At 38.8% G+C, this 19,752-nt stretch overlaps 1 protein-coding gene across 1 annotated transcript in view; it reads right to left on the reverse strand.

Moving 5' to 3' along the window:
• Window positions 1–17,320, reverse strand: part of LOC133533516 (inactive dipeptidyl peptidase 10-like) — a 75,660-nt gene extending 58,340 nt beyond the window's left edge. The window contains exons 1-2 of the mRNA XM_061872498.1: window positions 17,279–17,320; window positions 14,631–14,838 (exon numbers count right to left, since the gene is read on the reverse strand). Of these exons, the coding sequence (XP_061728482.1) occupies window positions 14,631–14,838; window positions 17,279–17,320 (250 nt within the window). The remainder of the gene's footprint in view (window positions 1–14,630; window positions 14,839–17,278) is intronic.
• Window positions 17,321–19,752: the final 2,432 nt, after the last annotated feature.

Below are 19,752 nucleotides of genomic sequence, written 5' to 3' on the forward strand. Positions count from 1 at the left end.
GACATAATACTTTATAATTGTACAATAGACTGGCTCACAAAGAGAAGCGAGTACAAATAAGCCTTTATTTCCGCAGGCTTTTTAATTGAGGAACGTTTGTCGTGTCAATGTATGTTTAATTCTCTTCGCACGTACCTCCAGAGTTAAGTATGTTGAGTTTGATGACAATGCAATGTCGGATGATGTGATGATTGAGATGAAATTTTGTATGGTAAAGGTATTTGGTTAGGTATAGGATCTTTATAATCATACAATGCAATCTTGTTGACCTAGAGACATATCTACGACTCGTGATTTTAGTTGCGCGCTGATTATCCAGTAGAAAGTTGCTTAGTTTTAGGATCTAATCTAGTTTCTTTTCCATTTTTTCTTTCCTTAATACCGGGTGTGGCCTACAACGTGAACAATAATTTAAACATAGATTATTCTCCTCAACGATGACACTTTTATTCAATAACTTTTAAAAAATATGTTTAATACAAATTAAATATTATCTTCAATCTACGCTGACAATAGTGTAATTAGCGCTTTCTTTCGACAGAAATGTAATGTAATACTTGATAAAGTGATAACTTGAGCCTTCTCAAGTGCGAAAGTGACAGGCATAGTGACAAGTGATAAAATTGCAACCATGCTGCGGTGGCAGCATGGTGCCATTTTTATCACTTGTCACTATGCCCGTCACTTTCGCACTTACATACTTATTAGAACGTGACAGGCATGGTGACAAATGATAAAGAGTCGATCATCTTAGTCCTACAACATGGTTATTTAGTACGTTGCTTGTCACGCTTTAAACATAACAAAATTTGCAATACATTGCGTCTTATAATGAAGATTAAAGTGTGCTATAAATCAAAATACAAGTAATTTTTAAAAGGCGCTGAACAAATGTTGGTCAGTTTGAGATCCACAGCCTACAGTTAATTTTTTTTCTCGTGTTACAGGCCATATAGGTACTTGTATATAGTAATAACCACAACAGTTACACAGTACAGGGCTTTCTGCCAGTCCAAAGTTAAACATAAAACCTTCTTACCAACTTCTTAAGTACCTAAGTTAAGTGGTTACTTGCTGAAGGGGGATTTTAGAAAAGTATCGGGAAGGTACGTAACACAATTTTTAACACATCTAATAAAGCTAATAATCCGATATTTGGCGTGATAATGTTTGATAACTTATATATGGTTCCATTGATATAAGTAAAAGGGGTAGATATGTGACGTTAATAGTTGACAAAACTAAAATCTGGTCCAGCACCCATACATTTGCAAATACTACACACCATTATAATGTACATGTGCACAACGAGCAACAAGGATAACCAAATATAGTTAACAGTGCTGCGCAAGCGAGACCCCTATATTTTGCGTATTCCTCGAGGTGCAACAGAGAAAAACTAATAACATTATACAAATGTGTAGGCGAGACGTACATACTTCTTACATTGTCGTCTTAAAGTGATATTAAATCATTTCGATTTTTAAAAAATATCAATGATTTGATATTACCTAATCTTAGACCGTCTCTCTCAAGCAAATATCTGAGCGAGCGAGTTACACTGAGATTAATATCAAATTATTGACTATCATATTTTTAAAGCATGAAATTGACCCTCGTTTTTTACTTCTGAAACCCTGGTCGACTATTCACTATGTTCAACTAACGTGTCGCCTCGAGAAAACCAGTATAACGATATGATCTCAGTTGATAGGGATCTCGAGGTTTCAGGGTTTCACTTCTGATGGTTTTTCGGAAAAGACAGGTACGCTTGACAAGAGCCAATATTGTAATCACTGGTAATTCGTAGTTACTCCTGGTATTTATATATTCCAATCGTTCACCGAGCGCACGACTCAAGAGAACCAATATAAAAGTGTGAACCTTGTTTATTCATAGCTACGATACGTATACGGATTCACTTATATTGGACAAGTTGTAAGTCATGGGAATAAGCGCTTTCAACGTCGGTCTTTATTAGGTAGCGTCAGGAAACAAATATTTACAGAATATATACGAAATTAAAATAAATAGGCACTTCATTTATTTTATGGAAAACAATTATTTTTTCGCTAACACTAAATAAAATATGTAAAACCGTATGTATTTTATAATTAAAACCGATAGTTTATCTATACAATTAAAAAAAATATGCGTAGAGGGCGGTATAAAAAGGAAAATTATAATGTATGGAGAGAAAAAAATTGTATCAAAAACGAAACCGAACATCATTTTTAATTTTCACAATTCAACGCTAGGCATTTCCACTGCTGCGGCTCGTTTTAAAATAGAAACAAGTTAAAGTTTTTTCTCTAAACATAATAGTTTTAATTTTTTTAACGTTCATACTCATTTTTAGTCAAAAAAATTGCAAAAAGTTATATTTTTTTTAATCATTCCCTATCGAAGGCGAAATTAGTGTCCCACTTTTCTCGATTTGAGACGGCAGCGTGCCCTTACATTAGAATGTTCAATTTAAAGTATTCGTTCTGATTTTCATCGTTTTCATTTTCATCACCTTAGTTGCTCTACAAAGAGGAAAAATTAAAACAAATACTCAAACGGTAAATACGTAGTTAGGGAGTTTCGTTCTGTTTATAATCAGCAGTTCCACTACACTAATTGCCAGTTTTTGGATGAAAATGCTTAATTTGTAAACAAAAACCACAAAAATCACTATATGTGTACCTATAAGACTTTAGTGTTCCCTCAATTCTTCATGGATTCCATCATTAGAACTTTGAACCCGGGACGGGACCATCGGCTTTATAGGCAGGGTCACTGCTCACTAGGCCAGACCAGTCATCATACATTTTACTTGACAAATAGAGATGATTATTATTTATTTCTTTTGTTTATGATAAAAGGTTAAATTTGATTGATCTAATATCTGTTCTAAATATTTTTACACAGTTTTCAACATACATAAATACATCTTAAAACTACACTATAACTCGCATATAAAAATTGTAAATCGAGCTCTCGTTAAAAATGTTGTCCATAGTTTTCCTATTGTTGTACAAGTACTATTTAGTAATTTTTGATGGACTATTCCCGATATTTGGATTTCAAGTTAATGCAAGATATTGTTTTAACAATACTATCAGAAAAACTGAATTTTTGGTTAACAACCGGTTATTCGTATATTAAAATAAAAACCGGTTACATTCTATAGTTTCAAGGAATAGGAGCACATGATTTAAAAAGTTGCATTATTTATAAAAAAAATTGCTGACTCTACAATGCATGAAGTGGGCAGGCCTACTTGACACTCGGATAAACGTGTTACTCACATGGGTAATGCATTATTTAACTGTCGCGCTCACTCAATAACAAGGAAATTTTTAATTTTATTTAGAAAAAAATTATGTTTTCAAATGTTATAACAGTACTTACGAATGAAAAGTGATACCGTGAGCTTTGTTTTTGTGCTTGGAGCTATTGAAGCACTGGAAAAAGGCGCAACACGGCATTCTTTGGCAATATTTTATCGAATTTGATGACAATGTTGACACTTCAGCGTCACCCGTACGACTAATTCAATATAGGTCCCGGAACCTATATTTTGTGGCTCACGATCGAGCGCCTGGTACCTCATCTACCCCTATTACGTACATCAATGTATGGTTCTCTTATTTATCGCCGAAAATGATATGGCCGATTATTACTTACTAACACACGTTTCGCGTAATTTTTTATCGCCGAACTTTCATTTCCCAACTTATCAAATTTGTATATATACTCGTAAGATATAGATTTCTAAAGGTAATTAACTAATGTAGCTGCCACACGAGACACTTTTCCGTCAAAGTAGACCTTGGGACGTAGTCTTTAGGTAGGACTTAGTTACAATTATTGGAGAACTTTGAGCCAAGTTAGTTTTAGAGTGGATACAGATTTGACCAACTGTGGACCCGTATCCTAAAATCGGACTCAGATAGTAATTCAAGCTCTTTGTGCTATAGGCTGTAGGAGCCCGCATTGAGACTAAAACAGAAATGATAATGGACAACCTTTATTTATTTTTACAAGCTTATAAGAGTTATAAGTATTTAATTTTATTGACATGTTCGTATGTAACTAATTTTTTTTTCAAACCTTGTTGCTAACCATTTTTAGGGTTCCGTACCCTAAGGGTCAAACGGGACCCTATTATTGAGACTTCGCTGTCCGTCCGTCCGTCCATCCGTCACCAGGCTGTATCTCATGAACCGTCGTAGCTAGACAGTTGAAATTTTCACAGATGATGTATTTCTGTTGCCGCTATAATAACAAATACTAAAAACAGAATAAAATAAATATTTAAGGGCTCCCATACAACAAACATAATTTTTTGCCGTTTTTATAAATAATGGTACGGAACCCTTCGTGCGCGAGTCCGACTCGCACTTGGCCGGTTTTTCAATCACTTTCTGATATCCGGTTGAGCTGAAGACTTGCACACATATGTAAATCGGGTGACAATGCTATATACCATTGAGCTGATCTGATGATGGAGACAGGAGGCGGCCACAGGAACTCTGTGATGAAACATTGCAACCTCATTGTGTTTGGGGTTTTTAGTATTGTCTCGATGAGTATTACTTGCTCGTGGTAAGAAAAGTACAGTCAGCGACACATGCGTGGAATTGATTAGCGCTTTCTTTCGACAGAAATGTAATGTAATACTTGATAAAGTGATAACTTGAGCCTTCTCAAGTGCGAAAGTGACAGGCATAGTGACAATTGATAAAATTGCAACCATGCTGCCACCGCAGCATGATTGCAATTTTATCACTTGTCACTATGCCCGTCACTTTCGCACTTACATACTTGTAAGAACGTGACAGGCATGGTGCCAAATGATAAAGAGTCGATCATCTTAGCCCTACAACATGGTTATTTAGTACGGCTACCATCAGTTTGACACTGACATATTATTATATTGCGTAACTTACTTTCTATGCATCTCGCTCGTACTAAAAAAAAAAAAAAAAAACTGAATTCGTCGGTAAAATCTCGATTGACGGTGCCCTTTCGAGTGCATCACTTTTCTTTTCGTACTCTTTGTTTCAAGATGGATTACGTTATATAAATTTACTATAGCTTTAGCCAAGTGAGTAGTACTCGTACTAGTCTTTCCTAAACCCGTTCGTTCGAATCTAAAATAGATGGTTTTTAGTTGGGAACCTTTCAAACCTCAAATCGAAAGCCCCGAGAGTTTTTCGCTTTTCCTTCCATTGAAAAAACACCAAAGAGATTAGATTAAAACGAATCGTGAGGGGTCAAAGGTTCGACGGGCCGGAAAATTAAAAATAGAAGGTTCTGTTCGTTCAGCTGTCGATAGTTATCTGAGGCTTAAATACCTTTATAAAAACTAGATCAAAACTTGAATGTGTTGGGCATTTTTGCCTCTGAAAGAGCGCGGAACGAGATGTTTGACAGTTTAGATTTAATTGTAATGCGTCGCTTAATAACATAATCCGTCGATCTCTTGCCGCCATCAATGTGCCTGCTCTTCTTGAGCCGACTGGCATTAACAGGGATGAGTCAAGAGGGCTGATGGGGTATCCTTGGTTCCTTGGAGCCTGGGACGGAAGTTAGTGTTGGATGCTACCTTTTTTTTTTTTTTGACGCAGAGGGAATGCTTTTACGCATCATCCCCAGGCCATGGGGTGTCGGCCTATAGTGGGGGGTATGTGGGACTCACAGCTCTCGCACCTTTCTACGTCAGAAAGGGGAGAGAAGACTACCCACTAAACCCTCTGCGGCGTTACACCCTCTTGCCGGTTTGGGGAGCATCGTGGGGTCGCTAGCATTCATCCATGGTGCTCCCCCGGTTGCCAAGTTCGTTAGCACCCTCGCGCCTTAGGAGGAGGGGTTGGCAACGCTACAACCCCTCCCCAAACGGGTAGAGCCATATTGTGGGTCCCCTACCCATAGCTCTACTGGGGAAGCAGGCGGTTAATGTACTGCAACCTCCTTCTTCCTCTTCGCCTGCGCCGTAGCGGGTGTGCGTTCACGTCATCTTCACGCACTCGCTCCGCTTCCTCCTTTTGCTTCATCACTATTTCGCAAAAGGAGGCAACCGCTTCCCATTGTCTCTCGCCGCGTAACATAGCTGCTATCACGTTGTGCAGCGAAAGATCTCCTCCTTCTATTTCAGCATTATTTATGAGCTGCTGCCTCTCCATGTCCCATTTTTGGCATAGCTCAAGGGTGTGCTGAGCCGTATCGTCTGGGTCACCGCACTCATGACACACCGGGGCGTGGGTTCCCTCTCAATTTCATGCAGGTAATGACCGAAACAGCCATGCCCGGTCATTACCTGCGTTAATCTGAATGTGAGAACGCCAAACTTTCTTTCAACCCACTGGTCTAGGGAAGGGAGGATTGCCCCTATTGTGCGTGTTCCATAGGGGGAATCCTCCAGTAGGTTCTTCCACCTCTCTTTAAGCCGGTCCAGCGCACGCCTTTCTGCTCTCTCCCCATCTTCAGGATCTAGCTGCTCTCCGCGCGCCCTGGCCTCAGCTCTCACCCTGTACCTTTCCGCGAGGACTACCGCATCAAGCTCCCACGGGGGAGTGCCCGCCATCACACATGCCGCTGCATGTGACACATTGTGATATGCCCTTGTTACACGCAGGGCAATGACTCTCTGAGGCCGACGGAGGAGTGCTCTATTGCGGCTGGAGAGCCGGTCCGCCCAGATGGGAGCTCCGTACATTGCCATACTCCTCACAACACCTGTGTATAGGCGCCTACATAGTGAGCCAGGTCCGCCTATGTTGGGCAGGAGACTACTCAGGGCCGAGGCCGCACCCACTACTCGAGGAGCCAACTTTTTAAAGTGCTCCTCGAAATTCCATTTGCGGTCCAGAATGAGGCCAAGGTATTTGATGTTGGACTTGATCTGGACCGCCTCACCCGCGACAGGTATGCTGGTTCCTGCTGGAATCTTCCACCCTCGTCCCCCAAAGATTATGGCATCTGTTTTAGCTAATGCCACCTTTAGGCCTAATAGCTCTATTCTTCCTACGGTGAGCTCTGTGGCCACCGCTGCCCTTCGCAGAGTCTCCGCCTTATCTTTTCCCCGCACAGCCACCATTGTGTCATCGGCGTAACAAATGGTGATCATGCGAGGAAGTTGGGCACCTCTTATTGCCCAGTCATAGCCGAGGTTCCACAGTAAGGGCCCTAGTACCGAACCCTGTGGAACCCCGCAGGCCATGGCCCTTTGTTTTAGGCCATTTTGGTCTTTATAGAGCACTACCCTGTCCGTTAAGTAGTGCTCTATAACCCGCCGTAGGTAAAGTGGCACTCGGTGGAAGCGTAGTGCCTCTGCAATTACTGCATAGGGGAGGGTACCAAAAGCATTAGCGATATCCAGTGACACCGCTACGGTCCCCTCCCCTCTTCTCGCAGCGTAATTGCTGAAATCTCTGAGAGAGTTTATGGTGTCTATGGTGGACCGTCCCACCCGAAACCCGAATTGTCGCTCAAGCCCAGCGCGCACAAGTTTTTTTGTAGAAATTGCGAAGCGTCTGGTTGACGTAACTGGTGACCGAAGAGCTGGCGGCTTCCTCGCACAACATATCAGTATTGCGATACAAGGAAATGCCGCCAGCATCCTTGGTACAATGTCTGAAGGGTCTATTTTAGATTTGAGCTAGTTATAGTAATCCCCTATATATCTACTATATGTATATTGTTATTGTAAATGAAATTTTATTATTTTAATGTATTTTGTAGCTTTTAGTATAATTTATATATATTTAGGACAAGTTCCCCTTTACTTATTCCGATCAAAGATTTCATTTTAACAACCTGTAAAATATTTCATCTGATTGTTGCTTTATATAATCATCAAAATTTACTCACTAAGTGTAACCATGTTTGTAACATTTGTTTTATTTTCATAGTTGTTTTAACAATATTATATAATACACCAATTATTTAAATTTCAACTGCCTACATATTCATGAGATACAGACAGACAACGGAGGTTTAGTGTAAGGCCTGACCTGGACGTTCGTGTTGGGCGTGCAGCGGGGCGGCGTTCGGCGTGCATGTTAAACAAATGCAAACGTATAGGAGCGGCCTTAGTGCACGCTGCTCACATCACTTATGAGCCCGACGCCACGCTGCACGCCCCGCCGAACGCTCCGCTTCGAGCGTCCACTCTGGCCTTACACTAAGATAAGACTGGACACTGTAAATTGAACAAACACTGAACAATTTCAATTTAGGTGAGAGAAATGCTGTATGTATACGAAGAAAAATACCTACGGCAGATACAATAACCTAGGCTTGTTTCTGGAAATTTTCGGTATGGTCACAAATTTTAATCGCTGTTCCATTTCTATATTCCTGTACTTATCTCTAATCTATATACAATTATAGGTAATTATTGACCGTTTGTTTGCTTGTAGCTCATTCGACATCCGTTCGCAAGGGTGTGAGGGGTCTCGTCCGCATTTCAGCTACGGAGACTAACTCCATTCGAGTCCCATCCTCATGGGTCGGTCTTTCATCGTCGTTTTTGGGACGATTGAGCGCCAGGTGTAGGCCTGCTTTATCGCTACCGACCGTTACCCAACCCCGTGACCCCTAGCCTGGTGATACCTTTTGAGCGGGGTCAGGTTTCGGGGCCATGGTGAAGGCGATCGGTAGCTTAGGTTGGCATGTGCGTCGTGCCTATATTGGCGTCATCTGAGTGTGTGCTGTCTTCTTCTTCTTTTTCCTTGCATAGAAGGGCTCGGGGTAGGTCCGGAGCCCACTTCTCCGGCGGTCAAGTGTAGTGTAGTGTAGCTCAAAGAGGGTGCGGAGTATTAGGGTCGGCAACGCACATGTAACTCCTCTGGAGTTGCAGGCGTACATAGGCTACGAAGAATGCTTACCATTAGGCGGGCGGTATGTTTGTTTGTTTGTCACCGACGTAGTACAGAAAATAAGATATGACCGTTCGTTACTGAATGGAAAAATGTTTTCGTATGTCAGTCCTATACGACGCATTTCTGAATCAATTATCAAGAAATTTTGTGAGCAAGTTCAATAATATAATAGTTTAATTTTTTCCATTCAGTTTTTGGAAAATGTAAAATGCCGGATCCATGGGGGTTCGCGAGGTCTACAGCTCAGCTCACGAAGCAACTAGTATAAAAGAAGTCGGTTAGATTATTCGCAGTTAAAATTTACTCTTGTGTTTAAGTTAAATGCGTGAAATTCTACTACTATCCAAAACTGCGCATTCCCATACCTTACAATATTATGCTTAAAACGCCCTGGCTTATCCCCGTCACTGACTAGTATAACCAGCGTAATATGATCTGCCATCACGCATACTTGTTACGGATCTCGAGATCAAATACATGCCGGTTTTACTTGAATGTTTCTGAGATTCCGTCCCATCGGCTTATTCCAATAATTTAACAAAGCCCTTTAGCCGCAAACACTGTATTATTATATTACATTCCTAACTGAGCTCGCTGAGGGCCAGGCGCACAATGTTGAAGGTAGGGTATAGATTAAATAACGATGAAGCAGAGATTTTACTTTAGTAAGTTTTAACGGAAAATTGTAGGTTTTATATTATTTTTTTACGCGTTTTCATCAAGGGCAAATATCAAGACTCCAGCCAAAACCTTAAACCAATACAATGAGTATACAATAAATAGCAAATTATATTGCTGAGGGGTCTGATAGCAGATTAGGTACTTAATATCCGTTTGCGAGGTAGCTACTAATTCTGCCTTAATACGAAGCTTGAAACTTGCTCTTCAACCTAATACCTAGATACCTGTTTACTACTAGTAAACACTACTACTACTACTACTACACTACTAAACTACTACTACTACGAAAAGTCTAAATAAGTCTACTAAGGTAGTCTAAATAAAAGGTTTCAGAATTTCGCTGTGTAGACGAATATATTACTTGCGACATCTCCACATGAAAGTCGAGTTACATTTAAACAAGAATATCTATCACGTTTAACACCGCCATCTGTCTGCGAAGACCCGTATTTATCTACTAGAGCCAGGGTTGTGTTTTACCTAAAACAACGTGCATGGTACAGCTTCATTTAGGAGGTTATTTAGAAAAAAAAAAACACGGAAACCAGATTATAGCTATTTAAAAGTGCAAACTTCTACCAAAACTTTAAAAAGTTATAGTTATGTCGATAGAAAAAAAAAAGAGTTTATTTTTCATTTATTTTTAGTAGTATATAGACTGGTGGCCTAGCGTAAGACGTGGCGTGCGACTTTCAATCCGGAGGTCACGGGTTCAAACGCCGGCTCGTACCGATGAGTTTTTTGGAACTTATGTATGAAATATCATTTGATATTTACCAGCTTCTACTATGTACTGTACTAATTGAACTGAAAACACCTGAAAATTACAATATCTCGTCGTCCCAAATATTACAATACAATGTATTTCGATTTGTATCTTCAATGTTCACCGCAGATATTGTTTACAAAGGAAACGGTGACGCAATTTCACCTCTCTCCATTCTATTTCGTAATTTATAATGATTTCTACTTAATCCTAACAAAAAAATATTTAATAAAAAGAAAACCGACATCAATAAGAGTAACATTTTTTTTTATCTCTTTTGCAACAGACATGTTTAAAGTCGGGGCCAAACCAAAATAGTTACAAAATTACAGTTACAAAATAGTTAAAATTACTGGTAGGTCAATAATACTTATTTATCTTTCTAGTTGAGGACTATTAGACCTAAAAATGCAAAAACCTAGGAACCAGACTATTCTGAACGGATTTTCGTGTGCATTGTATTTTAAAAAAATTCAATAAAAAAGTTTACCGGTTAAAGGAAAAAACGGAACCCTTATAGGACCACTTTGTTGTCCGTCCGTCCGTCCGTCTGTCTGTCAAGACCCTTCATTTCAAGAACGCGCGGAGGTATGTTGAAATTAAAACGATTATAATTCACGTAAAGCGATTATAATTTCTAAAATTACACAATAATAACTGTCTTATCTCATAATTTTATCGACATCAACGTATAGTAAGTAAGTAAGTAAGTAAACACTTTATTGTACGAGAAAAATAAATATTTCGTCAGATGGAAAATAATTGGGTGGTACAAAGGCGAACTTATTCCTAAGAGGGAGAGGGAAAAGAGCACAGACATATATATATATCCCCAATCCCCAATCCGCATTGGGCTAGCGTGGGGACTATAGCCCGAGCCCTCTCGCGCATGAGAGGAGGCCTGTGCCCAGCAGTGGGACGTATATAGGCTGAATTATTATTATTATATATATATATATATATATCGTATAGATAGAGTCTGTTCGGAATGAGAAGAGTCGTGAAATGTATTGAGCCCCATACATTCCACGACTCTTCTCTTTCCGCACAGACTCCAGTAAGTTTCACTTATTCTCACACTTTTAACACGTCAAATCAAATTGAACCCGTCAAACCGGGGTATGGCCATTACTCAGTACTAATATCTATTCTGTTGTAGAAGTGTTTGTCGTCAACATTGCGCTGCCTACCTCCCACGACTCCCACGCTTTAGCGCTTGTTTGCGATCAATATTATTCAGACGCGGGCGGCTTGGGAAGCGATCAGGATCTCTTCACAATGTTTTCCTTGGATTAGTACGTACCTATAAGCTTTACAAGCATCTTAAGCCGTAGACTTAACTTTAAACATCTTATTAAATTTATATACCAGTGGCTCTATAAGATCCGCCGTTTTTTTATTTTTGAATTTTTATTTTTGTATGGTAAAAAAAGTCTTAATAACTATCGAACTTGCTGACCAAATTTCACAAGAATCGGTTGAAATACGTCCTCTAACTGTAGTGGTAAATATAGTTGGACTGTAGGTAATTTTAAGTGCGTACATTTTACTTAATGAAGCATGCAAACTTTGCTTTCCTTTAACTAGGTACTATAACTAAGTATAGTAGGTAGGTATATAAAAAGTTTAGGACAATAAACCATGCATTATACACCACCTACACCTACACCTACTACACCTACTGACATAACATATATATATATTATATATATATATATATATTTTTTTTTTCCCTTCTGTGAAGATTATCGATATAAAACATGATCGTCTATATCTAATTTTTTTTATTGCGACATTCTAATAATAAATTACATTTAATGGGAAACATACAGCACATAATTACATACATACATTTTTTTAATTCCTCTACCTAAAGGTTGTCTGGAAGAGATCGCTTTTTAGCGATAAGACCGCCTGTTATTTACCTCTTCTTTATGTGTTGTATTATTTGTACTGTTTCTGTATTGAGGTGTGCAATAAAGTGTATTTGTATTGTATTGTATTGTATTATAATCATATACCTAATACTAATTAATTTATATCTAAGATTTACAAAGTATTATAATCATTATTCATCATTATTTATTTTCACCTCAGCAGCTCGAACAAGCCTACTTTTGTCACTCCAGAGAGTGTGAAAAGTGCGACTTTCGTCACTCCAGGCAGTGAGACAAAGTAGCTTTTTAATTTAGTGAAGGCCATGAATACAGGAATAAAAACTTTACTTGATGTTGAATTGTTTTAACCTTTAATATGTTCTCACTACTGAGGTGAAAAGTTGTATGTGTCACACGAGAGCAAAGTTATTTTACTTCTCGTGTTTCAACACTCAACTCAATCGACACTCCCAAGTAAAAACTAACTTTCCTCTCTTGTTGCACAAATAACTGGAGTTTAGACATGTCACATATTCGTCAATTCTATAGAGTAAAATAGCCGGACATACTTCACCATCACTATCGGATGGTGATAATCCCTACGAATTGAAAGTATTTTGCACCATATGAAAGGTTAAAGTAGCGATATTCTCTACAACGTAACCTTATTAGTTACGTGATAAAGATACCTATATCACCTATGATTATGCTTTTATCGCACTAGCCTGAAAGTCAAAGGACTGGCTTTTGCACAGGTCATTGACTGACGACCTTTCACCGTCTAGGATTTACGTCTAAAGACGCTGAAATAGCATTATATTAAGTGCAGACTAGAGTAGGCTTATCTGTAAATAATCTTATTTGGAATCTAAGGTAGCTGTTATTTGAATATTCATGCTAGAAGGATAATACTTAATAGCTGTCTTTACTATTTATAACACTGGCCTTTTGCTGATTTGTAGGTTTAGGTATATTCAGTATCGATTTAATTTTGGCATGTTTCAATAACGTATCTAAGTACCTATACAGGTCATTGAGTTTATTCGTCCCCTTTGGAGTGATAAGTACAACTGTTGCCAAAAAATCAACAGTCAATTTCATTTAACGATAATGGTAATAAAAGCACAAATGAAAATTTTGGTATACAAATGCATCAATTGTCAATTTCGTTTTGACTCTCCTGAAAAGTAGACTTTTTCACTTTCGAACTTATTGAATTGGAGGAAAGATTTATAAGAAATTACGAGGGGGGTAAGTGAAATTTCGGATACGAGGGTGGTGGAATTAAAAACCCGAGTTTACAATATTCTTACCCCCGGCGTAACACACAATGTGTTTCATCACACTTGCGAAGAAAAAATTTTTCAGCGAAATAATTCTTAAATACGGTGACATATCAAACATTCGTCCGCCATTTTGTAATTTCGCGACAGGGTGGACATCGAAGGCACAGATCTATTCGGCATTCAGCCACGATTGAAAGTTATGTAAAAATATTTTGAACTTAATCAAATTAAATAATTTTAAACATAAACAAAAATATTAAAAAATAAACTTCAGTATTTTAAAAGTAAAACTCATTTATGCTACTTGGTTTGTATGAATAAGTGACATTATTAATAAAAAAGCGATAACGCTATTTTTTTAAAGATTTTTTTATATATAATATAATATAGGCTTTTGTCCTTCAATACACCTGCATCAAATAAGATCTTTTTCGAGCAAGTGTGATGAAAACTTATTTCGCTTGCGCTCACATAAAGATGGTCGCCTCCAACCCTAATACGTGCCTACAACCGCACACATACGTAAATTAAAATAATCATGACACACGGGGAGACTCTATGATAAAGGTTTCTAAAGATTTGTTTCTTGCCTTCATTGATTATTGTGTATTTACTTCACAGGTTCAAACAAAAATGTTCATTAATAATCTTGCAGCAACTCATGCAGCGTAGGCCGGCGCCCACGCCCATCCCACCGTTACCAGCTGGCGTTGGCGCTAAGGCGCAGGGTTGGGCAAGGCATTCTCCATACAAACCTTATGCAAGTTTTATTCGTTAGTTTTGGCACTATAGCATTTCATTTCATTTTTTTGTATATATATTGGATATACGCGGAACTTGATGTAGAAATTTTTCTTTATTAAAAAAAAATGCAAAAATACAAAAACAAAAATAAAAATACTACATCGAACCCTAGCTAACAGAAAAATAAGCATATTTACCAAAAATAATAACTGTAGCGCAAACACAAACGAAGAAAAACGCGCACAAAGTTTGTATGGAAAGAGCTTGCCCTACCGTTCGCCTTAATAGCGCGATGCTAAACACGATCAGGCCTAGGACTGCCGCGATCACTAGGAGCGCTATGAGGATCGCGCGCATATTTCAAAACTTCAACAACAATTAGTCTTCATCTTCATTGACTTACCTGACAGCCAAGTCCCATTAAACGGCTTGTAATGTTCCTGCAACAGCTCATGCAGTGCAGGCCGGCGCCCGCGCACCCTTCCACCATCACCAGCTGGCGTTAGCAGGGCGATACTGAATACAATCAGGCCAAGCACTGCCGCAATCACTAGTAGCGCTATGAGGATCCCGCGCCAGTTGCGTTGGGTCGGCGTTGCCGCTGCTAGCTCCTGGGGACAAAAACATGGAAGAATTTAAGTTTATGGGCATTTTCAGAAAAAAGTGTACCATGCACTTTATTTTGGAAAACATGACAAATTTTGGGTTATTTCTACTCAGAATCACGAGCACTATCGATTTAAGCAATAAAAAAAAGTGTCCCACTTTTAATTGACAGTTTTGTTACGCTGGCGTGTTGTATGGAGCGTTACAAAACTGACTAATACATTTTGTATGGAAAATTAAGGACAGTTAAGGCAAAATAAGTATTTTTTTTTTTGGAAACCTGCTTATACCCTAAATTCGGATTTAACATCAATTATTATTGGAGCTGTCTGAACCTCATGCAACTAAATGTAACTTACTGTGTCTTAAGATATAATCTCAAATTGTTGACGTAACTTGGCATGCGGCCACGTTGTCCTTAAGGTGCCGTAGGTACAGAAAGGAAATGTTTTTGAAAATTCGTACCGCTTTTTAAAATCACGTAACGGTTGCCAGGTTGTAAAAAATATAATGAGCAATCTTGAGGATTTTCTCTAGTGACTTCAGGATTCGAATCCTGAATCTTTGGCTCTGTTCGATATAAAAAAAAAAACACGAACATAGGTCTACAACGCACTTTAAAGTTTTGAAACAATTACCCACAAAAGCTAAAAAAATTAAAATTGCTTCTAAAAATGCGTTATATTTTTGAGGGAACTCATCGGTTACTTTGTTTTTGTTAAAACTTACAACAAATTAAAACTCAAAAACATGATATCCGCGGCCCCGAACACGCTAATTCATCTCGCTTATGCTTAAGCTCAGTGAGATTGAAATAACACGAAACTACGGGGCCTTAATGGACATTAAGCTACTACATTTTAAGTGAGCGTTAAAAAAATACGGTTTTGTTAAATAATTTGTGCGAGGACTAACAAAGCCTTTACACATTCATCTTCCTAAATCGACATATACAGCGTAGTCCGATCCGATCCCAGTTGTCTTTCGCTTATCACCCCCGTGGCCAGCACCGATTGATCAATTAGGCAGGAAAAAAGCCAATAACTCCTGTCCAGGGCACTCCGGGGTGCCGAGGGACTACGATTTATTAGTCCTTTGGGCAGTCAGAGACTGTGTACGCAAAGGTCTGATGCAACATTTAGAAATTAGAGAACAGTATAATATCAATACAATATGATGTAGCGCGTCACGCTTTCACACACACTGGAGTGAGCGAGTGTACACAACCAATCAGTTTTCAATATAATCTCGGTTCGTTATAATATACGATGGAAAAAAGGTCTATGGAGTTCGCAATGGCAGCAAAAACTCATCGATAATTCAAATATGGCGAAAGCAAGGTCAGATTTAAGGTGCCGTTAGGATTCAGACTGAACCAGGATGAAGGAAATGTCTAAAAAGGTCATTTTATCGAGAAATTTATATGAAATTTGACGTTTTCTGTAGTAATGCAGTCGAATTCAGCAGTATTGGTGCAGTCTGAATCCAAACGTCACCTGTATGCTGATAAGGTCTGACTCCGAACGTCACATTTAAGGAGAGATACAACAGGCCGGTTACAAAAATGTTTATGCTTTCTTATAACCTACTACAATTAATCCAGTAACTTTGTCACCTTTTGTAATGGGGTTCGTTTGCATCAAATCCGGTAGTTCTGAATGTTTGCAGACTTGTTTATGATGTTGGCTCAATGAATAATTTTTGTGACCTCGAGCGCCGAACGCAACTTTATCAAAAAACAAAATTTTCGTATTTCTTTTTGATTTGGGCGATTATAACCCTAAAGGGCTAGCTTTTGGTATTACCTTCTCGAGGCGTTTTTTAAAGCAGACTAAATTTGCTACAGTAGGAGACTAGAACTGTCCCTGTAGACCTAATAGTTTCCGAGATAAAGCCTGAACCGTCATAAAGTCACTGTATTAAATCTAGACTAAAATTTCCAAGAGTTAAGTGTCACTACCCTTCAATAGGTATAAAAGCTGTGGGCACAACTTAAGGTGATTAGCGGTAAAATGGGCAACAATTGAGTTAGAGGTAGTTAAACTTCCATTCATTGGTTTGTGCCAAGGATATTCACTTGTCCTATTCATTGAAATTCTCGTTGCTGAATAAAAAAGACTAAAAGGATTTCAGTTTGAGGGAGTTTTTCTTTGACACTAGGAGTTGTAGCAGGCTGTTTTCATGGCAATCATTGAGAGTGATCTTTTTTGCAGTCTTTCTGCAGTTCCCTAATAATATTATAAATGCAGTAGTTCTGTACCTCGGTATCAACTCGCTCGCAAATCGCCAGTGTATAGGGCCCTTAAGAATGTCGTGGGAATGCCGCTGGGACAGTAACCTGCAACTACAACTCCAGCGAATTGGGCTAAATGGATGCAACAAGCGATCGACAGCCCGCCTGTTCCCAATTGGGCGTCCCTTCTCTATATCTACATCTAATTTTACGTCCACGTCCTTTCCTAACTTGTCCTGGGTCTCGATTGTCATATCTAATCGCACACGTATCTACAGTCGGAACAGATTGCGGCGAGGTCCTCATCGTATTCTCATCGGTTGAGCGGACTAGTCGATTTCTTGGGATAATTAGTATATCGTGGTCATATAAAAAAAAAACAACTGTGCCTAGAGCAGGGTAATCAGCGTTTTCGGCATTCGCGGTAGATGCCATAACCTCACACAACAATACAACAGACCAACACGACAACAGAGGTCCCTCCTCCTCCCATTTATTCAATCAGAAAATTAGGCTTTTGATGTTGGGTCTGATCACACGAGAGAAATCTAAGTCTTGTATGAATCTCGTACTATGCGAGGCATATACTGGTTACGTACCCTAATGGCCTCTCTAAACGTTACCGTCTGCAGCATTTGATCGATTGATTTAATTCGTTACTCTTACTTAGCCCGCAATTACCTTAAATCGCATTCCATTTGTTTCAAGTTCTGTGTTCTAAAGCGAGCATGCCTAAACTCGGCAAGTGATGGCAGTGACAGCCCTCCTAATTGATGTGTCGCGCGAGTCCGTGCGTACTTGGAATACTAATTGTGGTTGATTGCACTAGTGCTGGACGCTAGACGGTATACACGTTGAAGGGGTTAGAGACGGACCACGCTAAGTTTTCATGCCAAGTGCTACGTCAAGTGTGGAGGTTATAGGGGTATGCGTTCTTACTGACGATTTTTAGCAAAGTTCTGACCACGCTGGTTAGAGTTTACCTACCGCACTCGCGAAACAATTTCGGGTCACCGGCCGTTTAAGAGCTAGGGTGCCACAAACAGACACACAGAACGTCACACATACATAGTGGTCACACTTATAACACCCCTCTTTTTGCGTCGGGTTTTAAAACATTGCAATTCTCTCATAACTTAGACCAACAATGCATTCGAGTGTTCATTACTTAGTGGTCTCAAAGACGTCTCGAGCCTCTCCAGGTCTTTGTTGGCGACAAACCCCTCGAGCGGCGAACGGGTTAAAGAGGCCAGAGGTGTTCTTGAGAAGTTCCGCTTTGTGACGATTTGAATGGCTTTTATGAGAGTTCATGTTTGGATGACTAGGTGTACCCTATACCTACTGTTCATATTCTATTGGTTATGGTTGAAATTACCTTTGGATTTCATCCTTATATAATGAACGAATATCACCTTTATATAATGTAACTGTCAGTGCAGGTGCATCATCACGTACAGTCAGGGATTTTAATTGATGAACCATTTAGGGTTTACTTTACATTGGACATTTTATGCCGTTAACATTGATAACCAAATCAGCTTGAATCCTAAAAGTCCGTGACTGTACCGGGGGCTTATTTGACCAACCTGAGGGACATCATGTGACGCAGTCATACTATAATAGTCACCATATGTTTGTTTGTTTGTTTGTTTGTTTGTTTAAACTTTATTGCACAAATTTACAAAAAGAGTACAAATGGCGGACTTAACGCCTTGAGGTATTCTCTACCAGTCAACCATTGGGCTATATAGAAATAGTTTGGTGCAGGATTGTAAAGAGTTGATATGGAAATAGACACAAGTCGAGACTACTATGATACTATACTTACACAAATATATATTTTAAATATTCCTACATATAAACATATTCAATATATATAAATAAACATATTATATATATATATATATATATATATATATAATAATTATGTACCTATATGTCCACTCTTCTTAGCGAACTATCTATGATCTCCCATCCCATTATGTTTGTAGACGTGTTTACCCTCGAAAAATTACAGATTCCAATATTCTAGGCAAATTCGTGGACGATCAGACATACAAACTGAAGGAATTCGGTGAACTACAGAATCCTAATGGTGTACATTTTTCATTAAGTTAGGTATAACCGTACCTATCTGAAGCACATTTTAAAATCCATCTATCTTAAAACCACTTATTATTTAAGTAAGCAAACGTCCACTTTAAAAAGTAATCCTTGATGATTGATAGCTACTAAGAAATTCGCCTTAACAGGTTGAAATTCAGAAGATATACAAAAATTTTAACGTTAAGTCTTATTTGTCTCCAGTTAATTAAATGAAATTCATGTATTTTAATTACTGAATCAGAATAGCTACTGAATAAATAAACCTAACACAATTCAAGACATAAAATATAAACACAACTGCGATGGAAGCCGTGCAAGTTAAACAACGGTGTGGAATGTAGTTACACAAAATAAATATTACAATTTCAGTTCACAGAGTGGCGGAATCTGGTATAGTCCTTGAGTGGTCGTGTCATTCGCGACGGCGCGTGCCTGACTTATAATTTCATGTTATAAAAGGTTAGATTTGACAAATCTGTGCGTCATCGTGGATGACACGAACTATATACTTATGTTTATGTCAGACATTTTTCATTATTATCAATGCATTTTAGATAGGCCTGAGGGTCGGTTGAGTCGG

Source organism: Cydia pomonella, unplaced genomic scaffold, assembly GCF_033807575.1.
Source record: "Cydia pomonella isolate Wapato2018A unplaced genomic scaffold, ilCydPomo1 PGA_scaffold_173, whole genome shotgun sequence".
Taxonomy (NCBI): domain Eukaryota; kingdom Metazoa; phylum Arthropoda; class Insecta; order Lepidoptera; family Tortricidae; genus Cydia; species Cydia pomonella.